Here is a 24,639-nt window from a genome sequence, read left to right on the forward strand (position 1 = left end):
TGGACGTAAATAAACGGCTACGAATAATATAGATGACAACTCTCTAGGTAGATAGTTTGGTCTACAGCTTATCAATACCTCGAGACTTATTTAATATTAAACATGGCGAACCAGCAGTTATTGACAAACAAACGCACACCCCCGCCTCTCGTCTTACCAGATGTAGCTGCTCTGCCGTGCCGATGCACAGAGAAGCCAGCCAGCTATTTATTATCCGTGTCGTCATTCAGCCACATCTCGGGGAAACACAAGATATTACAGATTTTAATGTCCCGTTGGTAGGATAGTCTTACTCGTAGATCGTCCAGTTTGTTTTCCAATGATTGCACGTTGGTCAATAATACGGAGGGTAGTGGTGGTTTACCTACTCAGCTGCAAATTCGTACAAGGCACCCTGCAAAGCAGTATATCCTTCGCGTTAGACTCATTAAAGAAAAACCTTTGCCAAGAGTGAGGTGAGTAATCGCGGTTCTGATGTCCAGAAGCTCTTTTCGGTCATAAGAAATGGTAGTAGCAACATTATGTACAAAATGAGTTACAACAATGCGAAAAAACTAACTAAATAGCACAGTTGGTTTGGAACCCGTAAAACGGCAGCCATCCCTTCCGGCACCATTCTACTTTTACTTGAGTAAAGGGAAATATACCTTAATAGAAAATGACTCAGGTAAAAGTGAAAGTCACCCAGTAAAATAGTACTTGAGTAAGTCTAAAAGTATTCGGTTTGAAAAATACTTACAGTTGAAGTTGGAAGTTTACATACACTTAGGTTGGAGTCATTAAAACTCATTTTTCAACCACTCCACAAATTTCTTGTAAACAAACTATAGTTTTGGCAAGTCGGTTCGGACATCTACTTTGTGCATGACACAAGTAATTTTTCCAACAATTGTTTACAGACAGATTATTTCACTTATATTTCAATGTATCACAATTCCAGTGGGTAAGAAGTTAACATACACTAAGTTGACTGTGCCTTTAAACAGCTTGTAAATTTCCAGAAAATTATGTAATGGCTTTAGAAGCTTCTGATAGGCTAATTGACATCATTTGAGTCAATTGGAGGTGTACCTGTGGATGTATTTCAAGGCCTACCTTCAACCTCAGTGCCTCTTTGTTTGTCATCATGGGAAAATCAAAAGAAATCAGCCAAGACCCCAGAAAAAAATGGTAGACCTCCACAAGTCTGGTTCATCCTTGGGAGCAATTTCCAAATGCCTGAAGGTACCACGTTCAACTGTACAAACAATAGCAGGCAAGTATAAACACCATGGGACCATGCAGCCATCATACCACTCAGGAAGGAGACGCGTTCTGTCTCCTAGAAATGAACGTACTTTCACGATCGTCGTTGTAATCATACTCAGACCAAGGCGCAGCGTACGTAGAGTTTCATATCTTTATTAAATTAAACTCACAAAAACAATAAAGAGCAACGAACACGTGAAGCTATGGAGTGCTCACAGGCAACTCCACATTAACAAGATCCCACAAAAACCAGTGGGGAAATGGCTGCCTAAATATGATCCCCAATCAGAGACAACGATAAACAGCTGCCTCTGATTGGGAACCATACCAGGCCAACATAGAACTAGACAACCTAGATAGGAACACCCCCCTAGTCACACCCCGACCTAACCAAAATGGAGAATAAAAAAGGCTCTCTATGGTCAGGGCGTGACAGTAGCCCCCTTCCCCAAAGGTGCGGACTCTGGACGCAAAACCTGAAACCAACTGGGGAGGGTAGGGGGGGTTACTAGTGTCGGTGGCGGCTCTGGTGCGGGTCTTTGCCCCCGCCCAGACCACGGGTCCGGCCATGGAGCTGGGTAGAACACTGCCCGGACTGAGCATCGGCGTGGAGAAGGGCCCCGGTCATGGAGCTGGGTTGGACGCTGCACCCGGACTGGGCACCAGCGCCGAGGAAGGCTCCGGCCATGGAGCTGAATTGGCCGCCCTGCCTGGACCAGGCCCCGACACAGAGGAAGGCTCCGGCTTTGGAGCGGAACTGGACACCGTGCCAGGACTGAGCACCGGCGCAGAGGAAGGCTCCGGCCTCGGAGCGGGACTGGACGCCGTGCTTGGACTGAGCACCGGCGCAGAGAAAAGCTCCGGCCCTGGAGCTGGACTGGACGCCGTGCCTGGACTGGGCATCGTCGCAGAGGAAGGCTCCGGCCTCTGGACCGTCGCAGGAGGTTCCGGACTGTGGACCGTCGCAGGAGGTTCCGGACTGTGGACCGTCGCAGGACGCTCTGGACTGGGGAGGCGCACTGGAGGCCTGATGCGTGGGGCCAGTACAGGTTGCACCGGACTGGTGACACGCTCTTCAGGCCAGTGTCGGACTGTGGAGGCGCACTGGAGACCTTGTGCGTAGAACCGGCACAACTTGTACCGGAACAATGACACACTTCGCACGGCGAGCGTTGGGAGCTAGCACAGGACGTACTGGGCTGTGGAAGTGTACATCAGTGCGAGTGCGGGGAGCAGGCACAGGACGTACCAGACTGGGGACATGTACTTCAGGGCGAGTACAAGGAGGAGACACAGGACGTACCGGACTGGGGAGGCGCACTGGAGACCTGATGCGTGGGACCGGCACAGATTTCACCGGACTGGTGACACGCTCCTCCAAACGCCTGCGTTGCCGCATACTCCTCGCCAACTCCATTCTCCGGTATCCCTCCTCGCACTGTTCCATTGACTCCCTGGCGGGCTTTGGCACTCTCCCTGGGTCGACTGATAATCTCTCTACCTCCTCCCAGGTTGTCACTGGTTCACCCCTCGGCTCCGCCAACCACCCCGTGTCCCCCCCCCCCCCCAAAAAAAACCCCGGCGAACCCCGGCGTCGTCACTGTCCTCCCTTCTCTCCTTGCGTCTGCTTCCACAGCAGGCTTTCGTGTCCTGACATGATTTCCTCCCAAGTCCAGGATATTTTCTGCTCGATCTCCTCCAAAGCCCAGGATGCCATCTCCTCCTGGGCACGCTGCTTGGTCCTGTTGTGGTGGGATCTTCCGTCACGGTTGTGTGGAGAGACGGACCAAGGCGCAGCGTGCTCTGAGTTCCACATCATTTTATTTAGTGAAACTTACAAAACAAAAGGAAACAAACAACTAACCGTAACATCAGAGGTGCTACATGCACTAACTCAAAACAAGATCCCCCAAAACCCAGTGGGGAAATGGCTGCTTAAATATGATCCACAATCAGAGACAACGATAAACAGCTGCCTCTGATTGGGAACCATACCAGGCCAACATAGACATAAAACAACCTAGATAACCCACCCTAGTCACACCCCGACCTAACCAGCATAGAGAATAAAAGGCTCTCTATGGTCAGGGCGTGACACGTACTTTGGTGCGAAAAGTGCAAATCAATCCCAGAACAACAGCAAAGGACCTTGTGAAGATGAAACGAGTCCTATATCGACATAACCTGAAAGGCCGCTCAGCAAGGAAGAAGCCACTGCTCCAAAACCGCCATAAAAAAAACAGATTACGGTTTGCAACTGCACATGGGGACAAAGATCGTACTTTTTGGAGAAATGTCCTCTGGTCTGATGAAACAAAAAAGGAACTGTTTGGCCATAATGACCATCGTTATGTTTGGAGGAAAAAGGGGGAGGCTTGCAAGCCGAAGAACACCATCCCATCCATGAAGCAAGGGGGAGGCAGCATCATGTTGTGGGGGTGCTTTGCTGCAGGGGGGACTGGTGCACTTCACAAAATAGATGGGGTCATGAGGAAGGAAAATTATGTGGATATATTGAAGCAACATCTCAAGACATCAGTCAGGAAGTTAAAGCTTGGTCGCAAATGGGTCTTCCAAATTAACAATGCCCCCAAGCATACTTCCAAAGTTGTGGCAAAATGGCTTAAGGACAACAAAGTCAAGGTATTGGAGTGGCCATCACAAAGCCCCGACCTCAATCCTATAGAAAATTTGTGGGCAGAGCTGAAAAAGCGTGCAAGAGGCCTACAAACCTGACTCAGTTACACAAGCTCTGTCAGGAGGAATGGGCCAAAATTCACCCAACTTATTGTGGGAAGCTTGTGGAAGGCTACGTTAAACGTTTGACCCAAGTTAAACAATTTAAAGGCAATGCTACCAAATACTAATTGAGTGTATGTAAACTTCTGACCCACTGGGAATGTGATGAAAGAAATAAAAGCTAAAATAAATAATTTTCTCTACTATTATTCTGACATTTCACATTCTTAAAATAAAGTGGTGATCCTAACTGACCTAAGACATGGAATTTTTACTATGATTAAATGTCAGGAATTGTGAAGAACTGAGTTTAAATGTATTTGGCTAAGGCTAAACTTCCGACTTCAACTGTAAGTATTACAAGTAAATTGAATTCCTAAAATGTACTTAAGTATCAAAAGTAAAAGTATAAACCATTTCAAATTCCTTATTTTAAGCAATCCAGTCGGCACAATGTTCTTTTTTTAAATTATTGACGGATCACCAGAGGCACACTCCAACACTCGGACATAATTTACAAATCAAGCATTTGTGTTTAGTGAGTCCACCAGATCAGAGGAGGTACGGATGACCATGGATGTTCTCTTGATAAGTGTGTGAATCGGACCATTTTCCTGTCAAAATGTAACAAGGACTTTTGGGTGTCAGGGAAAATGTAGGGAGTAAAAATTATATAGTTTTTTCAGGAATGTAGTGAAGTAGAAGTTGATAAAAATATAAATGGTAAAGTACCGATACCCAAAAAACGTATTAAGTATTATTTTAAAATATATTTACTTAAGTACTTTACACCACTGGTTATTGGTATACCAGAGAGTATAATGAGAGAGGATGAATATTACTAATATTGTTTTTTCAAAGATGTTTCCTGCTTCACCTCTTCACAAATCATGCTCTTTTCCTATAATTTTTCATCAGACATGCATATTTTCCAGATTATCTCTTGATCATATACAGTACTTCATCGTTTTTACATTTACTGTGTGTTCCTAAAGAATATGGAGCTGTGAATTCCTAACTGAGCTTGTATCTTCTCCCTCAGAATCTCAGACAAATGCAGCTACTCCTCTTCCCTATTGAACAGAATATAGCTCTTCGTTTTACACTGTGTTGTGGTCATTGCGTAACATCCTCATCTTCTCTTGTCATCCCTTCCCCCTGTTCTCTCCTCCCAAAGACGCCTTTGCCCCCTCTGGTGGTAGCTCAGATGCAGTAGGCCCAGGGCTGGACCTGTTTGCCATGATGCCTATGGAGAACAACTGCTTTAACTCAGTGGCGCCCCCTTCTGCCCCCTCATCCACCATCACAGCACCTATCCCCCCACCACCCCCATCGATAGACCTCTTGAGTGGTAAATGTTTATGCATGTGTGTGTGGTACTTCTTAACCTATGCTTTTGTCCCCTTTCGTCCCTGTCCTCTACTCTGCATCCATGTCCTCCTCTCTTCTGCGTTTTTTCAGTCGACTGCATTTTTCCTGGGTGTCCTTTTCTCTTTGTGAGGCTAACTTGCACATGTTTCTGTTCCTCTGCTACCTTTCAGCTTGGATGCATTCTGCTGCCTCTCTGCTCCTGCATTGCCTTTCAATCACAATTGTTAATCTAATTAATCAGTGTTTGTACTCTGCTGTACTCATCTCTGTGTGTGTGGGGGGGTGGGTGTTTTCTTGCCCTGTAGCTATGTTTGATTCCAGGCCAGATCCAAGCTTCACCAAAGCAGACCTTGCCCCCAGTGTTGACATGTTTGGAGCAGGTACCCAGACTAGCGTCATCTCACTGCTCTCCTCCTTGGTACTCTCCTCCCCTCTCCCTCTTTCCCTTTGCCCTCTTTTCCCCTCTCCTCCATTCTCCATCTTATTTCTCTCCATCGGTTATCTTGTTGTCCTTGATCAGTGAAGAAAAGGAATTGTGAATGATTTCCTCTGGGTCTGCTACAGGCTATTGAGCAGGGCCTCAGCTGCTCTCTCTCTCTCTCTCTCTCTCTCTCTCTCTCTCTCTCTCTCCACTCTACTTTGTGTCTCAGTGTGTTTATGTATTATAAATTAAAACCTTGTCTTTCTCAGCATGTGTTTGGAGTGCTGTTTCTATATGTACATTTGTGCATGTGAATTATTGTATTTCAGGGATACTGATTGTGTACCAATCTAATCCTCCTCTACCCTCCCCTTATAACAGATTCCTTCTCCTCCCCTACCCCCCTCTCCTCAGCCCCCCCAATGGACAAGGGGGTGATCATGGACCTGTTTGGGGGTGGGTAACTGTACACCCTCCCCCCACCCCTCACTATGCCCCGTCTTCACGAGTGGCCTTTGTGAAAAAATATCTCTCTTGAGCAAAAAATCCATCATTTTGATTTATTATTTTATTATTTAATTGATTATTTTTATCATGTCATTCACCTTCATCAACATTTCTCATTTGTGATGACCCATAATCCTCTCTAGAGCATATTGAGTTTGTGTTGCTAAGTAAACTCAGCAAAAAAAGAAACGTCCTCTCACTGTCAACTGCGTTTATTTTCAGCAAACTTAACATATGTAAATATGTGTATGAACATAACAAGATTCAACAACTGAGACATAAACTGAACAAGTTCCACAGACATGTGACTAACAGAAATTGAATAATGTGTCCCTGAACAAAGGGGGGGGGGCAAAATCAAAAGTAACAGTCGGTATCTGGTGTGGCCACCAGCTGCATTAAGTACTGCAGTGCCTCTCCTCCTCATGGACTGCACCAGATTTGCCAGTTCTTGCTGTGAGATGTTACCCCACTCTTCCACCAAGGTACCTGCAAGTTCCCTGACATTACTGGGGGGAATGGCCCTAGCCCTCAACCGCCGATCCAACAGGTCCCAGACGTGCTCAATCCTGTCTTGCAGGAAATCCCGCACAGAACGAGCAGTATGGCTGGTGGCATTGTCATGCTGGAGGGTCATGTCAGGATGAGCCTGCAGGAAGGGTACCACATGAGGGAGGAGGATGTCTTGCCTGTAACGCAAAGTGTTGTGATTGGTTGCAAAGTCAACAAGCTCAGTCCGATGATGCTGTGACACACTGTCCCAGACTATGACGGACCCTCCACTCCAAATAGATCCCGCTCCAGAGTACAGGCCTCGGTCTAATGCTCATTCCTTCGACAATAAACGCAAATCCGACCATCACCCCTGGTGAGACAAAACCGTGACTCGTCAGTGAAGAGCACTTTTTGCCAGTCCTGTCTGGTCCAGCAACGGTGGGTTTGTGCCCATAGGTGACATTGTTGCCGGTGATGTCTGGTGAGGACCTGCCTTACAAAAGGCCTACAAGCCCTCAGTCCAGCCTCTCTCAGCCTATTGCGGACAGTCTGAGCACTGATGGAGGGATTGTGCGTTCCTGGTGTAACTCAGGCAGTTGTAGTTGCCATCCTGTACCTGTCCCGCAGGTTTGATGTTCGGATGTACCGATCCTGTGCAGGTGTTGTTACACGTGGTCTGCCACTGCAAGGATGATCAGCTGTCCGTCCTGTCTCCCTGTAGCACTGTCTTAGGCGTCTCACAGTACGGACATTGCAACTTATTGCCCTGGCCACATCTGCAGTCCTCATGCCTCCTTGCAGCATGCCTAAGGCACGTTCACACAGATGAGCAGGGACCCTGGGCATCTTTCTTTTGGTGTTTTTCAGAGCCCGCAGAAAGGCCTCTTTTAGTGTCCTAAGTTTTCATAACTGTGACCTTAATTGCCTACTGTCTGTAAATTATTAGTGTCTTAACAACCGTTCCACAGGTGCATGTTCATGGAACAAGCATGGGAAACAGTGTTTAAACCCTTTACAATGAAGATCTGTTTTTTAATTAATTCTACCTTTATTTAACTAGGCAAGTTAATTAAGAACAAATTCTTATTTTCAATGACGGCCTAGGAACAGTCAGTTAACTGCCTTGTTCAGGGACAGAACAACAGATTTTTACCTTGTCAGCTCAGGGATTTGATCTTGTAACCTTTCGGTTACTAGTCCAACACTCTAACCACCAGGCTACCTGCCGCCGCCTCTGTGAAGTTATTTAGAATTTTTACGAATTATCTTTGAAAGACAAGGTCCTGCAAAAGGGATGTTTCTTTTTTTGCTGAGTTTAGATGTAGACTTGGCACAGCATATTGGGATCAGATGAGTTTCTATTGGTGTGTACTGTATGTGTGTATACCTGTGTATGTCTACTGTCCTATCTGACAGTGATAACGCTGCTCTATCTGTTTGGTGTTCCTAGTGTGGAGTGGAAGGCTGACTTCTTAACCCTTCTCTGCCCTCATGCTGCACTGCTAATGGCTTGGCCCACCTTGGCCTGGTATGGTTTGGTTTGACCCATCAGACTCCACTGGTGGAGAGACCAAGCCTGCTGCCCCTGCAGCTGCCTCTGGTGCTGAGCTGATGGCAGGTAACGTACCTACCGATGCACGACACACCCACCAGGCATGACCCATTCACATTGTATGCAAGACACATAACAGTAATTATAACCTGGATGGTTCAAAACCTGAATGCTGATTGGCTGAAAGCCGTGTTATATCAGACCGTATGACAAAACATTTATTTTTACTCTTCTAATTCCGTTGGTAACCAGTTTATAATAGCAATAAGGCACCTCGGGGGATAAGGACTGTATCCAGGCACTCCACGTTGAGTCGTGCTTAAAGAACAGACCTTAGCCATGGTATATTGGTCATATACCACATACCCTCGGGCATTATTGCTTAAATATACAGTTGAAGTCAGAAGTTTACATACACCTTGGGCAAATATATTTAAACTCCGTTTTTTACAATTCCTGACATTTAATCCTAGTAAAAATTCCCTGTTTTACGTCAGTTAGGATCACCAGTTTATTTTAAGAATGTGAAATGTCAGAATAATAGTAGAGTGATTTATTTCAGCATTTATTTATTTAATCACATTCCCAGTGGGTCAGAACTTTACATACAATCAATTAGTATTTGGTAGCATTGCCTTTAAATTGTTTAACTTGGGTCAAACATTTTGGGAAGCCTTCCACAAGCTTTCCATAATAAGTTGGGTGAATTTTGGCCCATTCCTCCTCACAGAGCTGATGTAACTGAGTCAGGTTTGTAGGCCTTCTTGCTCACACATCCTTTTTCAGTTCTGCCCACAAATTTTCTATAGAATTGAGGTCAGGGCTTTGTGCTAGCCACTCCAATACCTTGACTTTGTTGTCCTTAAGCCATTTTGCCACAAGTTTGGAAGTATGCTTGGTGTCATTGTCCATTTGGAAGACCCATTTGCGACCAAGCTTTAACTTCCTGACTGATGTCTTGAGATGCTGCTTCAATATTTCCACATAATTTTCCTTCCTCATGAGGCCATCTACACTGTGTGCACAATTATTAGGCAAGTTGTATGTTTGAGGATAAATTTTATTATTTAACAACTACAGCGCTCTCGGTCAATCCAAAATGTTAATAAACCTCAAACCTGAATATTTAAGAAAGTAAAAGTGAGGTTTTGGCTTTCTTTGGAGAATATCTATGTGTGCACAATTATTGGGCAACTATTAGTGTGCAGAATTATTATGCAACTAAATGAAAAATGAAAAGTTCCATCTCACTTGTTTATTTTCATCTGTTAAAGTGAGAATAAAACAAACAACTCAACGTATAAACAATTCCTGACATTTCAAAAAAAAATCTGTGACCAATATAGCCACCCTTCTTTTCAATAACAGTCATAAGCCTTCCATCCATGAAGTCTGTCAGTTTCTTGATCTGTTGACCATCAACTTTTTGTGCAGCAGCAACCACAGCCTCCCAGACACTGTTTTCCTTCACCGTAAATCGTCCATCTAAGAAGGGACCACAAGTTCTCAATAGCGTTTAGGTCAGGTGAGGAAGGGGGCCATGTCATTATTCTTTCATCTTTAAGGCCTTTACTGGCTAGCCACGCAGTGGAGTACTTCGATGCATGCGATGGAGCATTGTCCTGCATAAAAATCATGGTCTTCTTGAAAGATGCAGAATTTTTCCTGTACCACTGCTTGAAGAAAGTGTCTTCTAAAAACTGGCAGTAGGTTTGGGAGTTGAGTTTGAGTCCATCTTCAACCCAAAAAGGTCCAACTAGCTCATCTTTAATAATACCGCCACATACCAGTACCCCCACCCCATACCAGTACCCCACCTCTACCTTGCTGGCGTCTGAGTCGAAGTGGAGCTCCGCGTCCGTTACTGATCCAGCCACGGGCCCATCATCTGGTCCGTCAAGAGTCACTCTCATCTCATCAGTCCATAAAACCTTTGAAAAATCTGTCTTCAGATATTTCTTGGCCCAGTCTTGACGTTTCAACTTATGTGTCTTGTTCAGTGGTGGTCGGGTTTCAGCCTTCCTTACCTTGGCCATGTCTCTGAGCACTGAACACCTTGTACTTCTGGGCACTCCAGGTAGGTTGCAGTTCTGGAATATTGCAGTTAATTTCGTCTTTTTTTCTCAACACGGTTCTTGCGACCTTGTTGACTATTTGCAACAAAATGTTTGATGGTTCTGTGATCACGCCCCAATGTCTTAGTAATTTCAAGAGTGCTGCATTCCTCTGAAATACTTTTTACAATTTTTGACTTTTCAGAGTCAGTTAAATCTCTTTTTTGGCCCATTTTGCCTGAGGAAAAAACGCTGCCTAATAATTATACACACCTTGATATAGGGTGTTGATCTCCTTAGGCCACACCCTCCCTCATTACACAAATACACATCACCTGATATGCTTAAATCCAATAAGCATTCCAGTTTATACAGCTTGGAGTTGGGAAATATGCATAATAATGATGATATGGTCAAAATACTGACTTGCCTAATAATTGTGCACACAGTGTATTTGTGAAGTGCATCAGTCCCCTTGGCTGATTTCTTTTGATTTTCCCATGATGTCAAGCAAAGAAGCACTGAGCTTGAAGGTAGGCATTGAAATACATCCACAGGTACACCTCCAATTGACTAAAATGATGTCAATTAGCCTATCAGAAGCTTCTAAAGCCATGACATAATTTTCTGGAATTTTCCAAGCTGTTTAAAGGCACAGTCAACTTAGTGTATGTAAACTTCTGACCCACTGGAATTGTGATACATTGAATTATAAGTGAAATAATCTGTCTGTAAACAATTGTTGGAAAAATTACTTGTATCATGCACAAAGTAGATGTCCTAACCGACTTGCCAGAACTATAGTTTGTTAACAAGACATTTGTAGAGTGGTTGAAAAACGAGTTTTAATGACTCCAACCTAAGTGTATGTAAACTTCCGACTTCAACTGTACCACATAATATTTTCCATTGTACTGTAATATGTAACCACATCGCCAAATATATCTGACATTATACAGTTACAGTGGATATATTAAAAGCATATTGTGTGTGTATTTTTGACAATCTAGATATGTTATTTCACATCCATATTTTGTATACAGTGATCATTCCTTGATTTGACTTATTTAATAACACTAGTAACAACAGACAACACACATGTATATGAACATGAGTCTGTCTGAATGAATACATCCTGATTGTATGTAACTTGGTTTTATGGCCATTCCACATGCATACTGCTGTTTTGTATGGTCATTATTGTTCTAGCTTCTGTCCTTAGTTGTCTCTCTCACTCAGTTGATGAGAGAGACAACTAAGTGTGAGACAACTGAGTGTTTTTCACTCAGCCACTTGGTAACCCTGGTAACTGGGTTACCGTGGCAATGTTCCCTGTTTCATGGTCATGGCTGTCACTAGCCTGCATGCTATGTTACTGACGATCTGCAAATACTTCTGCTTAAGGCTTAACTCTTTCTCCTCCATCTCTCTTTCTCTCGCAACATTTGTCATCTAACTCACTCCATTATTTTTCCCTTCACTACTCTCTCCCTTTCTTCTTACCCTTCCATCCTCTCCCTCTCCCTTTTTGTCCTTCTGCACTTTGTCTCTCGCTCTCAATCACTCGCTCTCACACTCTCTATCCTCTCGTTCTCTCTTCTCTCTCTCCACCCTCTCTCCATCTGGCTCTGGGGCTGGCTCATTGCTTGCTTCCTGCACTCTGATTGGGTGAGTGTTCTGGCCCATTGATGTGCTGGTTTCCCACAGTGCATTGCTGCATTGCAGTAGGAGAGCTGCTGCTGTTCTGGTCCCTCTGCTCTGCCAGATGCTTAATATATACAATGTGTGAGATGCTCACATCACAATGCCCATTTAGCTTTGTACTGGCTAGGCTGCAGTGCTTTCTCACTCTAGAGTAGAGGCTGCATCCTAACTGTCACCTAGATACAGAGGGTGATACCCTATCTCAAACAATCTAGCTAATAAGATACTACACTCTTAGAAAAAAGGGTTCCAAAAGGGTTATTCGGCTGTCCCCATAGGAGAACCCTTTTTGGTTCCATGTAGAACCCTCTGTGGAAAGGATTCTAAATGGAAACCAAAAGGATTCAACCTGGAACCAAAAATGTTTTTTCAAAGGGTTATTCTATGGGGACAGCCGAAGAAACCTTTTAGGTTGTAGATAACACCACAAGAGTGTAACACTATTGAGTAGTGTTAAGTAAACAAAATATAAATGCTCTTTATTGATATTACATGTACATGGAGAGCATTACTTAAACTGTGTGTGTGTGTGTGTGTGTGTGTGTGTGTGTGTGTGTGTGTGTGTGTGTGTGTGTGTGTGTGTGTGTGTGTGTGTGTGTGTGTGTGTGTGAAAGCACAGTACATGTCCTCACAGTCATAGTGAGTGTCAGTACAAGGGCTTGCTATACTCGTCTCTGATCACTGTTGACATGGAGACCGTATCAATATGTTATCATGGTAATCCCACTCGTAAGGAGGACCCCTCCTGTTATGATCTGAGAGGATTATTGTGGCTGTTTGATCTAAACCTGTCTCTCACCCCCTCTCTCTCTCTCTCTCTCTCTCTCACTCTCTCCCTCTCTCTCTCTCTCTCTCTCTCTCACTCTCCCCTTTCCCTCTCTCTCACCCCTTTCTCTCTCTCCCTTTTCTCTCTCCCCCTCTCCATCCTCTTCTCCCCCCTCCCCATTGCTATCTCTCTCTCCCCCCTCCTCGTGTCTCCTGTAGCGTTTGATGGTCTAGGGGATGTGTTGATGCCTTCTATGACGCCCCAGGCCGGGGCAGCCTCGTCTCCAGTCAAACCTATGGGAGGAGACCTGGACGCCACCATGGCTAGCATGGCTAGCAGTAAGTCTCTGAGCAGACGCAGGACAGTGACCTCTAATTGGCCTGAAGCATTTCAGCATCATGGTGCTGCCCACCTATGCATAGACATGAATTTACATGGTAGTTACATACCGCTGCTAGGTACATTGTCATTAGAGTGGCGGTACATCATGTTACATAGTACTTACAAATGTGATAAGATACTGAACAGACATTATTCTGTGACTGGGAAATATTAATTGTCCAATGTCTTATTTTCTCTCTCTCAGATCTGGGAATGGGGAGCCAAAAACCGTAAGTTTTCCTGTTTTGAGTCTGTGTCTATTTGTGTGTCGAAATGTCACTTAATGCCATGGATTACAATCACATAGCATTTTCCATGTGGTCAATGAGCTTTACATTTTAAAAGGTTGGGAGGCTATAGCTGTCTTTTCTTTCTCATTTTCTTTTGGCTTACTGACTGATTGACATCTCTTCCGCAGGGGGGAGAACACGATGGGAGGCTGGTCAACTCCTCAGGTAGCTCCTCCCAGTTGGGGCGCTCCCATGGTAAATGTTGTCTGGTTCAAATAGCATGGAGTGCAGCGACATGGCAGTGACGGGCATGGAATGGAACCAATTACACGCGCCTTTCCTCTCTGACTCTCCAGGGTGGTCCAATCACAACACTGGGAAAATGGAAATTTGGAGTTTGGCGTTCGGTTTAAAAGGGGTGAACATTTTGTGGGAAAACTAGGGGTTGGATTGGGAATAACCCCTGGAGAGCTCTGGGAGGGCTGATGTTTGTCCCAAACTAAGGAGCTGCTTGGAAAACCACTTCCCGTTTCTTCTCTTATGGTTCTGACCTCGAGCAAACCACATGACCCTTCGCTGACCCCGAAATGCCCTGCTCATCTGCATATATCTTTATTTCCATCCCCATTGGCTTTCTTTAGCAACAGCTCCTCTTCCTAGGGTCCAAATGAAACACACTACAAAACAGTCGCATTTAGATCACTTTAGCTTCATAATTTAATATGCTGCACTTACCATTGCTTCACTTGGCCAAAAAGCTTTCGCTATAGGGTCTATAGTTGCTGTATTACCCCATGGCTTCAGCTGTTAATTTAGCCAAAGCCTCACTACTGATATAAAAATCAGATATTTAGTTGCTGATTAAACTGGTCTGCCTGATCATGTGTTCCTATAATTGACCCTGTGCTCTTCAAATGCTTCTGCTTGAGCAAATCACCTGAACCTGATCTTAGAGGCTAGGTTTTCTATGTGATCTCTCTCTCTCTCTCTGTGTTGAATCTCTTTTAATGATGTCTTTGTCTGTGTTGTGTGTGTGTGTCAATGATATGTCTGTGTGTTTGCAGTTGCAGTGTTGTCTTTGTTGTGCCTGTGTTGTATGTAGTGTAGTAACATCCCACCTCCTCTTCCCCCCTCCACACCCCTAGAACGTTCCAATGGGGTCCCCTTCTTTTATGGGGTCTAACCAAGGATTCAGCATGGTAAGACCACCCCGCCCTCGGTCTAGGACCATTAGGAGCACCTAAGATGGCCAATGACCCCATTAGGTGGCCCACGTAGTTTGGTGCCACTGTGAGAGATAGTAGCTGCCATAGCGTCTGACTGTCTCCTCTCTCTGTCTCAGGGTGGCGCGGTCGGGGCTGGAGCTCCCATGATGCCCATGGTTAGGCCAGGCTTTGGAGCCCCTGCAACCCCAGGAGCACCGGTAAGACACACACACACACACACACACACACACACACATACACACACACACACACACCTATTCCATGACACAGTGTTTCCTGTGACAGATGGGATCTCCAGGGATGGCCGGGAGTCCGAGGAGGCCTCCACCCCCCAAGAATGCCCTGGATGACCTCAACATCAAGGACTTCATGTAAACCCCTCTAACCCTTCAAGGTAGGGTTCTCTCTATCACAGTGGCACCAAACTACATACACACAATGCAATGAAAAGAGAGAGTTTCAGAATAACATTGTGGTAATCAACTCTCTCTCTCTCTCTCCACTCCAGAGGTTGTCATTGTGTCTGGAGCTCTATGGATGTGGATGTGTGCACTCCCCGCCTTCCTGTCACGCCCAAGTCCCTTCAGCCAGTCAGCCATCAGCATTACGACCCCTGCCCTCTGACTTCCCCGTAACCCCGCCCTCCCTCTCTGTCTGATGTTTTAGCACAAACCGTGGATGTGAATCCTAAATACAGAAAACAAAAATGTGTATGTCTGTGTGAGTGTACTTCAATGTTATCCTTTACTTAAATTAAGACAAAAAAATGTAACATAAAAAATTCTATTGTATTTTGAATCATTCTGGTACTCCCTGAAAGAGCTGAGTTGGAATGTGTTGTTAACCGTGGACTGTGTTCGGTGTGTGTAAACCTCACTGGCCAATCCCTGCCCTATCCCCTCCCTTGCTGTCCAATCAAATTCTGTACTGAGCTGTGTTGCTGATGTTATTCAACACTTAGTTGTACTTCTCTCCATTCATTGATCCATCCAGCTTCTTATACAGTTCTATGGGTGTATATTGATGAATATTGAAATATGTATCATCACAAATCTGGGTTTACGAGATGATGAATCATATGACAACTTCCATTTTACATTCAATTCATTTTTGTTTTTATTTTGTCTGTTTTTTTTATTGTGTGTTACATGCAAAATTTGTTGACTGTTCAAATTGACATATGCGTTTTTGAACATTTTAAATTATAGATTATACATATATTTCTTTAGTCTTTATTTTGAGAGAAAATGTATCATATATTTTAATTATGTCTATGAATTGTAAGATTGAAAAAAATGCAAGAAGATTCAAAAAAGATCCTTTCCCTTGTACAGTATCTCCCTATCTGTATTTGAAGGCAGTATTGAATGCAAACTCAGTCCCAGTGTTTACTGTTGCACTCCCTATTGGTGTGAAGTGGTACTGCATTTAAGCATGTCAAGTGAAGTTGATCTGGGCTGCATCCAAATACTTTTAAAAATCTAAATATACTTGTCTCCTTTCCTTAACGGCCAATTATCTGAATTGAATCGATAGGTGAAAGGCAGTTGGTGGAAACAATGCAGTCCTTACACCTATCAGTGGTCATGGAGTGAATGAGACAAGGAAATGTTTGTAAACATTATTGGGACACTTCCACAAGGTCATTGTGGTGCAGTGATCAGTACGGTTGTATCGTCCCTGTAGCAACACTCCAGGGGTGTTGCGAACTAATTGGCTGTAAAGTGTTCAGATATACACTGGATGTTCCATGTGTCGTTTTTCTTCCAAAGTGACTATCTTAATGTGTTGAGAAAGAAAAAGATACATAAAACGTATCATATACAATAATGTGGATAACAATGTTTGCTATATATTTGGTTGAAGGCAGTGTTGTTTGGTTCTTGGATGGCATCACTCCTCTCCTCTCCCCCACTTGCATGTGAGTCCCATTGAGATCCAATAAAATTCAAATACACTGATGTCTTCACTGTTGTCATTCATGCTTGATGTTCAGTCCATCACACATTCTTTTGGTATTCAATGGTAGGCTTTAATATAAAGAAATACAGATTATTTTTAACAAGCTAAATGTATATTTAGGAAATACTCAACAAAGACACATTTACATTTAAGCCAGATAGCAAAACTATGAATCATGCAGAGATGATAAAAATAAGCACCAATGGAATTAATCTTAGCCCCCGTATTACGTGCACAATGGGCATTTCTTGGAAGCAACACATAAAGACATATAATACTGAAAAGCCTGTTAGTGTTCGGAGAGCACCATAGAATTTTGAGACCTCAAAATAATTTTTGGGCATTCTGGATAGAAATCTGTTTGATTGACCGGAGCATGAAAATCATCCCATATTCCAAAATCCTATTCCATCTGATCTGTCTGTGCTGGCCGTTTGATAGTTCGTTGACCACCATTTCAGCACTTTGAGGTCTCAGTGAAAAGTGCTAGATGAACATTTGTTTCTTCCTCTGATCAGTCTGACAGATCCAGCAGATCCCTGGCTTCTCAGGCCTTCGCACACATGCTGGGATCCCCATGGATCCAGTGGCAGATCTGAGCGTATTTAGGTGGAGTGATCCTCACCGCCACATTATAATCCCTCTTTTCACCCCGGTCCCCTTCCACCCAGCGGTGCCCTGAGAACACTCCAATCACCTTCCGCTGCCACTTCCTCTTATTGGACCCCTCCACTTCCTGTCTGAGCCGGATGTACACGCCAGCACCTGACGCCCCCTGCTGGGCGTCACAGTGCTGATACAACAGGTCGTCTGACTCCTCCGTCACTGAACAGAATCGATAGACCACCTTTTCTCTCTCTCCCTCTGTTTGTCCTCCCTCTGGCTCATTGTCAAACCCTGAGAAGTGGATGCGACCCAAGGGGAGGGGCTTTGCAGCGGGCGCCACCCCCAGCTCCATGTGCTTCTGTTTGATTGGCCGTTTCAACTCTAGGAGGGCATAGTCATAGTCAGGGGTGACGGCATTAGTGTCATCGTCCCCTGTGTGTATCCAACCCTTGGGGATGTGGATTTGTTTCACGCGTGTCCAGCGGAAGGAGGGCTGCTTTTTAGTTTCTGTGCTGCGTTGTACACGGCTACTTCTGCTACCTCTCGTTCTCTGCCTACCCCCTCCCTCTCTTCTCTCCTTCTCTGTGTTCCCTTCTTCACCTCCCTCTGCTCCGGTCTCCCCATCAACCGCGTTCTGTATCTCCCCCTTTCCCTTCATTCCTCTCCGCCTCCCTCCTCTCCGTCTCTGCTCCTGTCTCGGTCCTTCTTCATTTATCCCATTCCCATCCTCCTCCTCTTCTCCAACCTCTTCCTCTCCTTCCACCTTTCCCACCTTTCCCACCCTTTCCACATCTCCTCCTCTCCTCCCACCTCTCCTCCTCCCCCCCCTCCTCCCCCCACCCCTACCTCGTTTAGATTTTACCTGTAGGACTCCGACTTTCAGCCTGTGGGCCCCCTGCAGGTAGTCCTTCCCGTCGTGGACACAGTGGGCTGCCGTCAAGATGTGTTTGTCAGACACCAGGACCCCGGAACAGCCCGTGGACAGGCGGACCGCCGTGGAGAACGGGTAGTTGGTGGTAAAGTGGCTGTCTGAGATGACAAAGCGCCCATCCAAGCCGTACACCTGACGTTTCCTGCGAGTGTGTGAGGGTGTGCGTGAAGTCGTCTCATTCAGGCCCTGCAGTGTGACATCGGTGTGTGTGCGCGTGCCGTTTTCGTACACCGTCTCGTATCCCAGCATGCTCTCCACCGTGGCCTGGTCGGGAGGGGGGAGAGCGCTCCGACACTCTATCCCACACATCCCCTCCCCTTCCCCATCTGCCCCCCCACCCTTCCCCCCAAATTTGGGAGTCTGCAGATGCACTGTGTGCCTGTCCAGAATCAACGGGACACTCTGCACGGACCAGCCATACTCTTTATCATCATCATCATCATCATCATCGTCACCGTGGCCCCCCCAGACAGGAACACACAGGGGCAGGGCACAGAGCAGCAGACACAGGGGAATGGGGCCCATCACACTGCTCCAACAGGGCCTAAGAAACAGAGGAGAGAGGAGGGAAGAGTGAGCTAAAAGAAAGACATAGGTGACTGGTGTATAAAATGAGGGCTCAGGCCAGCAGAGGGTGCTCTATCCCCAACAGTCATCACAAACTGCTTTAGTGTTATTGAAGGCTTATCTTTGCAATAGCGGTCTCACCGGCAGATGCCGCTGGTAGTGAAGTCCGTTATACGTTTGGAACAGTTATGTGGCATAGGCAACTGGCTTATTCAGACAAGTAGTAGCCTAACTAACGTTGGGCTCCAACAATAGCCCACTTTCACCTGATGATACCATGATTGAAAAATGGAACTAAGGCCATTTTATGTTTGTTTTCCAACTATAAATATTGTCATAGACTTTCGTACACTCAACGAAATCTTTATTATAATGCAGCAAGACTACAAAAGAAACTGCTTGATAAAAGAAGAACATAGGTATGAACCTGACCAGAAATATGATTTTATTAATACGGAAACGATGATGATTTAGTGGAAATACTGTACATAGGCCTATTGCCTATAGTGTGAAGCGTAATGGTGATAAAACATTTTCTCAGAATGGTCATAGTAGTCTAATCACCCATAGAAAATCACAATGCAAAGTAAATAATGCAACTGTAGTCGAAATTGAAGTTGATGATCATTGATTAGTAATGCCTGGCCTGTGTCTATACATTCCTGCCTAACACGTGAACTGATTGAAATGGAGTGTAAACAAAACAATCATACCTGCAAGCATTTGACAAGAAATGCAGAAGTCAGCAAAATGCCTCTTTTAATATATAAATCGGTATTTCATCCAGTCGGGTATGATTCAGTGAGTGAAAGACCGCGTCCCATCATCGCCAGCGCATCAAACAAACGGAACGCAATATCTTCACTGAGATTTGTCCATAATGAAGAAAAAAAGGGAATAACAAAGTGCGGCTCGTTCATGTTACAAGGCAACACCGGGGGAGGTACTGCCTGGTGTTGCGGAAAGCAAGGAGGAGGACTGACTGAAGTTGAATTAAGTTCTTCAGTATGTGAACTGTGGAATTTATGTCCACAACCATGCAAATGATATAAAACGTGTTATTGTATTTTATACTTTTTTTTGCTCCAGTATACTTATTTGCATTGACCACCTCACACATCTACAGGTGTTGCTTTGTATTGTTTTATGACAAATTAACTTTCCTCTTTAAAATACACAGTATAGCAATAACAGTACTCACAGTCAAAGATCTAAAAATGTCAGTCTTTAACAGAGAGCTTTGGCTGGTTCATGCTACCATATATATGTCTGCCTTAACATGTAACTTCCTGTGGATGTGTGACTCTCTCTTCCTATGCTGTGTTTGTTTCTATATGGGTCCCATACATGCAACAATGCATGCCATTATAAGGCTTTTAAGGATATAAGAACTGTTTGCTTTTTCCCCTTCTGTGTAAATGGGCAGCCTGGTAGAACTCTTCCATTGGTTGATGAGAACAGGAGGTTGCTGACACATTAATAGGGGAGGATGTGCTCGTGGTAATGGCTGGAGTGGAATGGGTGTATTGGTATCAAATACATCAAACATATGGCTTCCATGTGTTTGATGAGATTCTATTGGTTCCATTCAAGTCGTTATTATGAGCCGTCCTCCCCTCAGCAGCCTCGTGGAACAGAGGTCAATGAAAGAGCCAAAGTTGGTCGTTGTCATTCATCATCATGACAGGACGGAAATGGTTTGTTTAAGATAGCCATAATAACAACAACTTTGCATATTGATATACCAACAGCTGAATGGTGAGTGCAAAAGTGAGGTAAAGCAGAGGAGTAGAAAGAGAACACACTGTGTGTTTGTGTTCATTCTATGTCTCTTCTCTTTATGTAATATGGAACTTCTTTCTCTTCTCTCCCTCCCTAGTGAGATGTGCCAGATTATCTCTGAGATTAGAGAGAGATGATAATCACTCCAGTGTGGGTTTCAAACAACAATGTGCAAATATGTATGTTAAACACGATTATAACAGTCTCCGCGACTGAACTTCACACCCCATTCTAGAGGTTTAGCCCTTTGTGGAGCAGCAAGCTTGTGGGCTCCACATACAATAGATGCGGTAAAGGAGTCAATGTGACGCAAAAACGGTCATACCAATCGGCATAGCGGGACAAGAAAGTAAGAAAAACAGTGACTATAAAATCTAGCCAGCACGACGGTATGTGTTGCTATGGTGATTTCAGTAAACAAACAGTGCAAATCAACATCCGGTAGAAAACCACACTATGGCAGACAGAAGAAATGTAAATATTTCAACCCTGGCTGCAAGTCCCGTCTACGGTGGCTGCTGATGGCATTCACAGCCAACCTTAACAGCATTTACAGTCGTTCTCTCCTTGAAAACAATGACATCCGATTTGCCGTCTACCGTCTTCCTCGTGCCATCTAAACTCAGCCTAAGTCATTCCTGCTGTAAAGATGTTGATGTTGATTCCATCCTGGTCCGTGGATGTGAGTAAATGTTGTTGTTTAGTTTGTTTGAGGGAAATAAAGCATTCTAATAGGGACAATTAAGAAAAGTGCCTCCACTTTGACAGTGAAGATAACAAATGGTGTGAGGAGAATAAAATACAGAACAGTTTTGGACAGTTATTCAGGAAATTAGAAAAGGAGTATTTCTGAGTGAAAGTTTTGTGTAGAGGTTTAAAGGAAAAGGGAACAGACGTCTTAATAAAGTTCAAGAGGTTGAGGAAGTAATAAGTATGTTTGACAGGGGGGAGGGTGGGGGGGAAAATGGGATAGATTGGAATGTAGAAAGAGCACTGGAGAGAGAAAGACAGAACAGGATTTTTGAAAGAGAAGGATATGGTGGCAATAAAAAGAAACGGGATAACCTAGTCAGTTGCACAACTGAACACATTCAACCTAAAATGGTCTTTTGGGTCATTCTACGAAAATGGTGGCTTTCCTGTCCCAGGCCCAACACTTAAAAGTGTGAGATAATGACACCAAAAATATACATTTTTTGTTTAAATTGAAGTGTTTTATTATTAATAAAACATATGTAAGACAGTTATATTGCAAAACATTTGTAAAATATATTTTTATCCCTCTTTAAATGTCATAATACAAAGGAAAGTATTGTAGCGACCCGCACAGACAGTTGTGGGTTATGTGTTAGGCTATTAGTGGGTTGTGTCGTACTTACCAGTGTTCGCGGGGTCATGCCAATCAACCTGCTATCTGCCAATCACGGGAATGCCTGGAATGTTCGGATACCGGGCAGCCTGGTGGTTGGTGGAGTGGCGTGAAGGGGGGTTGGGCAGGGGGATGGAGCGTTGGAAGTTAAGACCGGGTTTAGCCATTGTTCTCTCTCTTACGTCCGGGCTTCACAAGAGAAGGTCACGGTTAGTTTGTAGTGTACCTTTCATTTATTTGGCGTGGGCTACGGCCAAACAGTAGCCTGTGTTAAGTTGTGTTAATAAACCGTCCATTCGTTAACTCCATCCTCTGTCTGGACAATTGTTCCTTCACGATCTAGTCAGGTCATTACAGTATGTTATTTAGTGGACTACTTAAAAAACAAAAATATCAAATAAATATTACAAATAATTTACAAGTAATAGCTGACCCTTAATTTCATGTCACTGGTGTTAAAATGTATAAAAAACACCACTTTGAAAAAATGCAACATCCTTGCCAAGTTCTTCCTGGGTCACGTGTTCATTGGAGATGGGACTGTTTTGAAAAGCACATGGTGAGTGTGCACTCTCTCTCTTAACAATTTGATGATTAACTTGGTAATTTCATGCAAGGACTTGTGTCACTGGTGTTGTACAGTTTACAGTAAGGGGAAAGGAAATTGTGTTACAATTATTGATAAAATTGCATGATTAAGTGATTTATTTACAATTTAAGATTTGTGGTTTGAGCTACTGGTAATTGGCTGCCATCTTAGATATGCCTTCTTGTCTGCAGATTTGTCACTGTTGTTACTGTTCTTGCTGGTATCACCAGTGACATGATGATAACGCCAGTGACAATCAATAACACCACAAACTTTTTTCTCAACGGAATGTTTCATAAAACCCCCAATAATTATATAAAAAAAAGACTATTAGCGTTTTATTACTGTTTCAATATTGTAATCGCATAATATGGCTTTTCTTTTGATAGATATGGTGAAATTAGGTGCTGTTGAAAAGCAAAGACTCTACAGACAGCGCAGGCATGCTGACCCACACCGCAGAGCAGCCTACCTTAAACAAAAACACCAGACTTACTTTAAAGGATTTAGAGATTCAAAAAAGAAAGAGAGTGAAGGATCTCACAGAAAGGGAAATAAGACAGGGGCGAACTAAATTGCGGGTCAGACAGGCAAAACACAGATAGATTGAGAGCAGTAACGACAGTGTTGACCCCCCCATCCACTCCAGACAGTGAACCCAGTACGACAAGGTCAGAATTAAGACACTGTGTCTATAGGAAGACATATGTACTCTGTATCTACAGAGTTACTTAAAGGGAAAGTTCATCCAAATTACATATTGGTTTCCTTACCATGTATGCAGTCTATGGACAAGGTATGACAGCAAGCCATGCTTTTGTTTACCTGGCCACTGTTTCAAATGCTAATTATTTTGCATTTGTGGCACAAAACCAAAGCATTGATTGCGATCATACCTTATCCATAGACTGCTTACACGGTAAGGAAACCAATATGTTATTTCGTAATTCAGATGAACTATCCCTTTAAGGATATATTTGTCACATGGCACAATAATTGATATATACTGTTTTAACAAGCTACGTAGTTTTGTGGATAGGTGTGACAGAGTAGCATTTCATATTTGTATTATGTTGCCTGCATCTTACACTGGAAATCGAATACAATTATATATTACATCTTCACAGACAACGAATCCAAGGGTGGAGATTGCGCAGGAGAGAAGCACAGATAGGCAGAAGAAAACGTCAGGTGTTGCAAGAGAAGATGGAGAAGTACAAAAGACTACACCACAGATACAAAAACATCACCGTTTGCAGGCTAAAAATCAAGACCTTGACAGTCCAAAAACGAAGACGAGAAGCACTCTACAAGGCTGCCCGGCCTCTCCATCAATTAGAACAACTCTAAACTTCCACTATGGTCTCTTGGGGGGGGGGATCTAAGAGCAAAGTACAAAGCAGCCAAAGCCAAACAGGGGTTTGTAAATATACTGTCAGGAAAGCTGATAAAGAAATATACATTCAAAAAGTTATGTGAGCAGAGCATTGGTTTTTCATACAAAGCCTGGAAGCCATGAAACAGAGCTCGACAAACAAGCTTGTCTGAAATATACAAGAGAGCTGTACGACAGTTCTACCTAAGACATGATGTCAGCAGGCAAAACATTTTAGTCAATACACTTCATCTTTTGGTCTTAATCTTTGACCAACAACCGTCATTTCATTGTTCATATTAAATCACCCCATTTTATGAAATCTGAAATGATTTGTAATTAAAAATATTACTAATAAATGTATAAAATGTGTTTAATTAATCTTATGTTTGTCATTGGTTTCACATTGTGTCACTGGTGTTACATTGCGTCAATGGTATTACTGTATGGCAAATTGGTGTTGCCCAATTTAATTGAATATGGTTTTTGTATCTATAGTACCTAACTGTTGCTAGATTCATTAATAAACATTTTAAGAATATGATCGTTCAATTTTGATGTCTCAACCTCAATTATTTCTAATGTTTCAACAACAAAAAAACAATAGTATAAATGAAAAAATGTCAGACAATAGAACTTTACACAAGCATGTTTAAAGTCAATTATTACTAATCCAAACAATTTCTTAGTATTATCATTAACCTTTTCACCCTTTGATTATATATGCAAATTAAAGTCTAAAATTACATTCTAGAAAGCCTGAA

General features: G+C 43.7%; 2 protein-coding genes and 1 long non-coding RNA gene across 29 annotated transcripts in view; 2 read left to right on the forward strand and 1 right to left on the reverse strand.

Moving 5' to 3' along the window:
• Nucleotides 1-16,655, forward strand: part of LOC106607944 (clathrin coat assembly protein AP180) — a 64,026-nt gene extending 47,371 nt beyond the window's left edge. For 4 of the 26 annotated variants that reach the window (XM_014205440.2, XM_014205451.2, XM_014205443.2 and 1 more), the window contains 11 exons: nucleotides 5,165-5,338; nucleotides 5,664-5,738; nucleotides 6,161-6,235; nucleotides 8,334-8,399; nucleotides 13,076-13,195; nucleotides 13,444-13,468; nucleotides 13,657-13,723; nucleotides 14,614-14,667; nucleotides 14,811-14,891; nucleotides 14,980-15,088; nucleotides 15,203-16,655. In XM_014205440.2, the coding sequence (XP_014060915.1) occupies nucleotides 5,165-5,338; nucleotides 5,664-5,738; nucleotides 6,161-6,235; nucleotides 8,334-8,399; nucleotides 13,076-13,195; nucleotides 13,444-13,468; nucleotides 13,657-13,723; nucleotides 14,614-14,667; nucleotides 14,811-14,891; nucleotides 14,980-15,069 (827 nt within the window). In that variant the 3' untranslated portion in view covers nucleotides 15,070-15,088; nucleotides 15,203-16,655. The remainder of the gene's footprint in view (nucleotides 1-5,164; nucleotides 5,339-5,663; nucleotides 5,739-6,160; nucleotides 6,236-8,333; nucleotides 8,400-13,075; nucleotides 13,196-13,443; nucleotides 13,469-13,656; nucleotides 13,724-14,613; nucleotides 14,668-14,810; nucleotides 14,892-14,979; nucleotides 15,089-15,202) is intronic. The other 22 variants (XM_014205452.2, XM_014205456.2, XM_014205454.2 and 19 more) reach the window with 19 other exon arrangements.
• Nucleotides 16,656-16,704: 49 nt separating this feature from the next.
• LOC106607946 (serine protease 23) lies at nucleotides 16,705-19,749 on the reverse strand. Its single transcript, XM_014205460.2, has 2 exons — nucleotides 19,474-19,749; nucleotides 16,705-18,737 (listed from the first exon to the last, which is right to left on the reverse strand). Exon 2 carries the CDS (start codon nucleotides 18,716-18,718, stop codon nucleotides 17,204-17,206), a length of 1,515 nt encoding a protein of 504 aa, XP_014060935.2. The 5' UTR covers nucleotides 18,719-18,737; nucleotides 19,474-19,749; the 3' UTR covers nucleotides 16,705-17,203.
• A 658-nt stretch (nucleotides 19,750-20,407) lies between these two features.
• Nucleotides 20,408-24,416, forward strand: LOC106607952 (uncharacterized). 2 transcript variants are annotated; one of them, XR_006770306.1, is made up of 2 exons: nucleotides 20,408-21,224; nucleotides 23,628-24,416. It is a non-coding gene; the product is annotated as an uncharacterized lncRNA (long non-coding RNA). The 2 variants fall into 2 exon arrangements; XR_001329347.2 differs by lacking the exon at nucleotides 20,408-21,224 and adding an exon at nucleotides 21,512-22,470.
• Nucleotides 24,417-24,639: the final 223 nt, after the last annotated feature.

The sequence above is a fragment of the Salmo salar genome, chromosome ssa06, assembly GCF_905237065.1.
Source record: "Salmo salar chromosome ssa06, Ssal_v3.1, whole genome shotgun sequence".
NCBI lineage: Eukaryota > Metazoa > Chordata > Actinopteri > Salmoniformes > Salmonidae > Salmo > Salmo salar.

Bases quoted from the DNA above. Each gene is read 5' to 3' on its own strand.
- LOC106607946 (XM_014205460.2), bottom strand. From the start codon at position 18,718: ATGGGCCCCATTCCCCTGTGTCTGCTGCTCTGTGCCCTGCCCCTGTGT.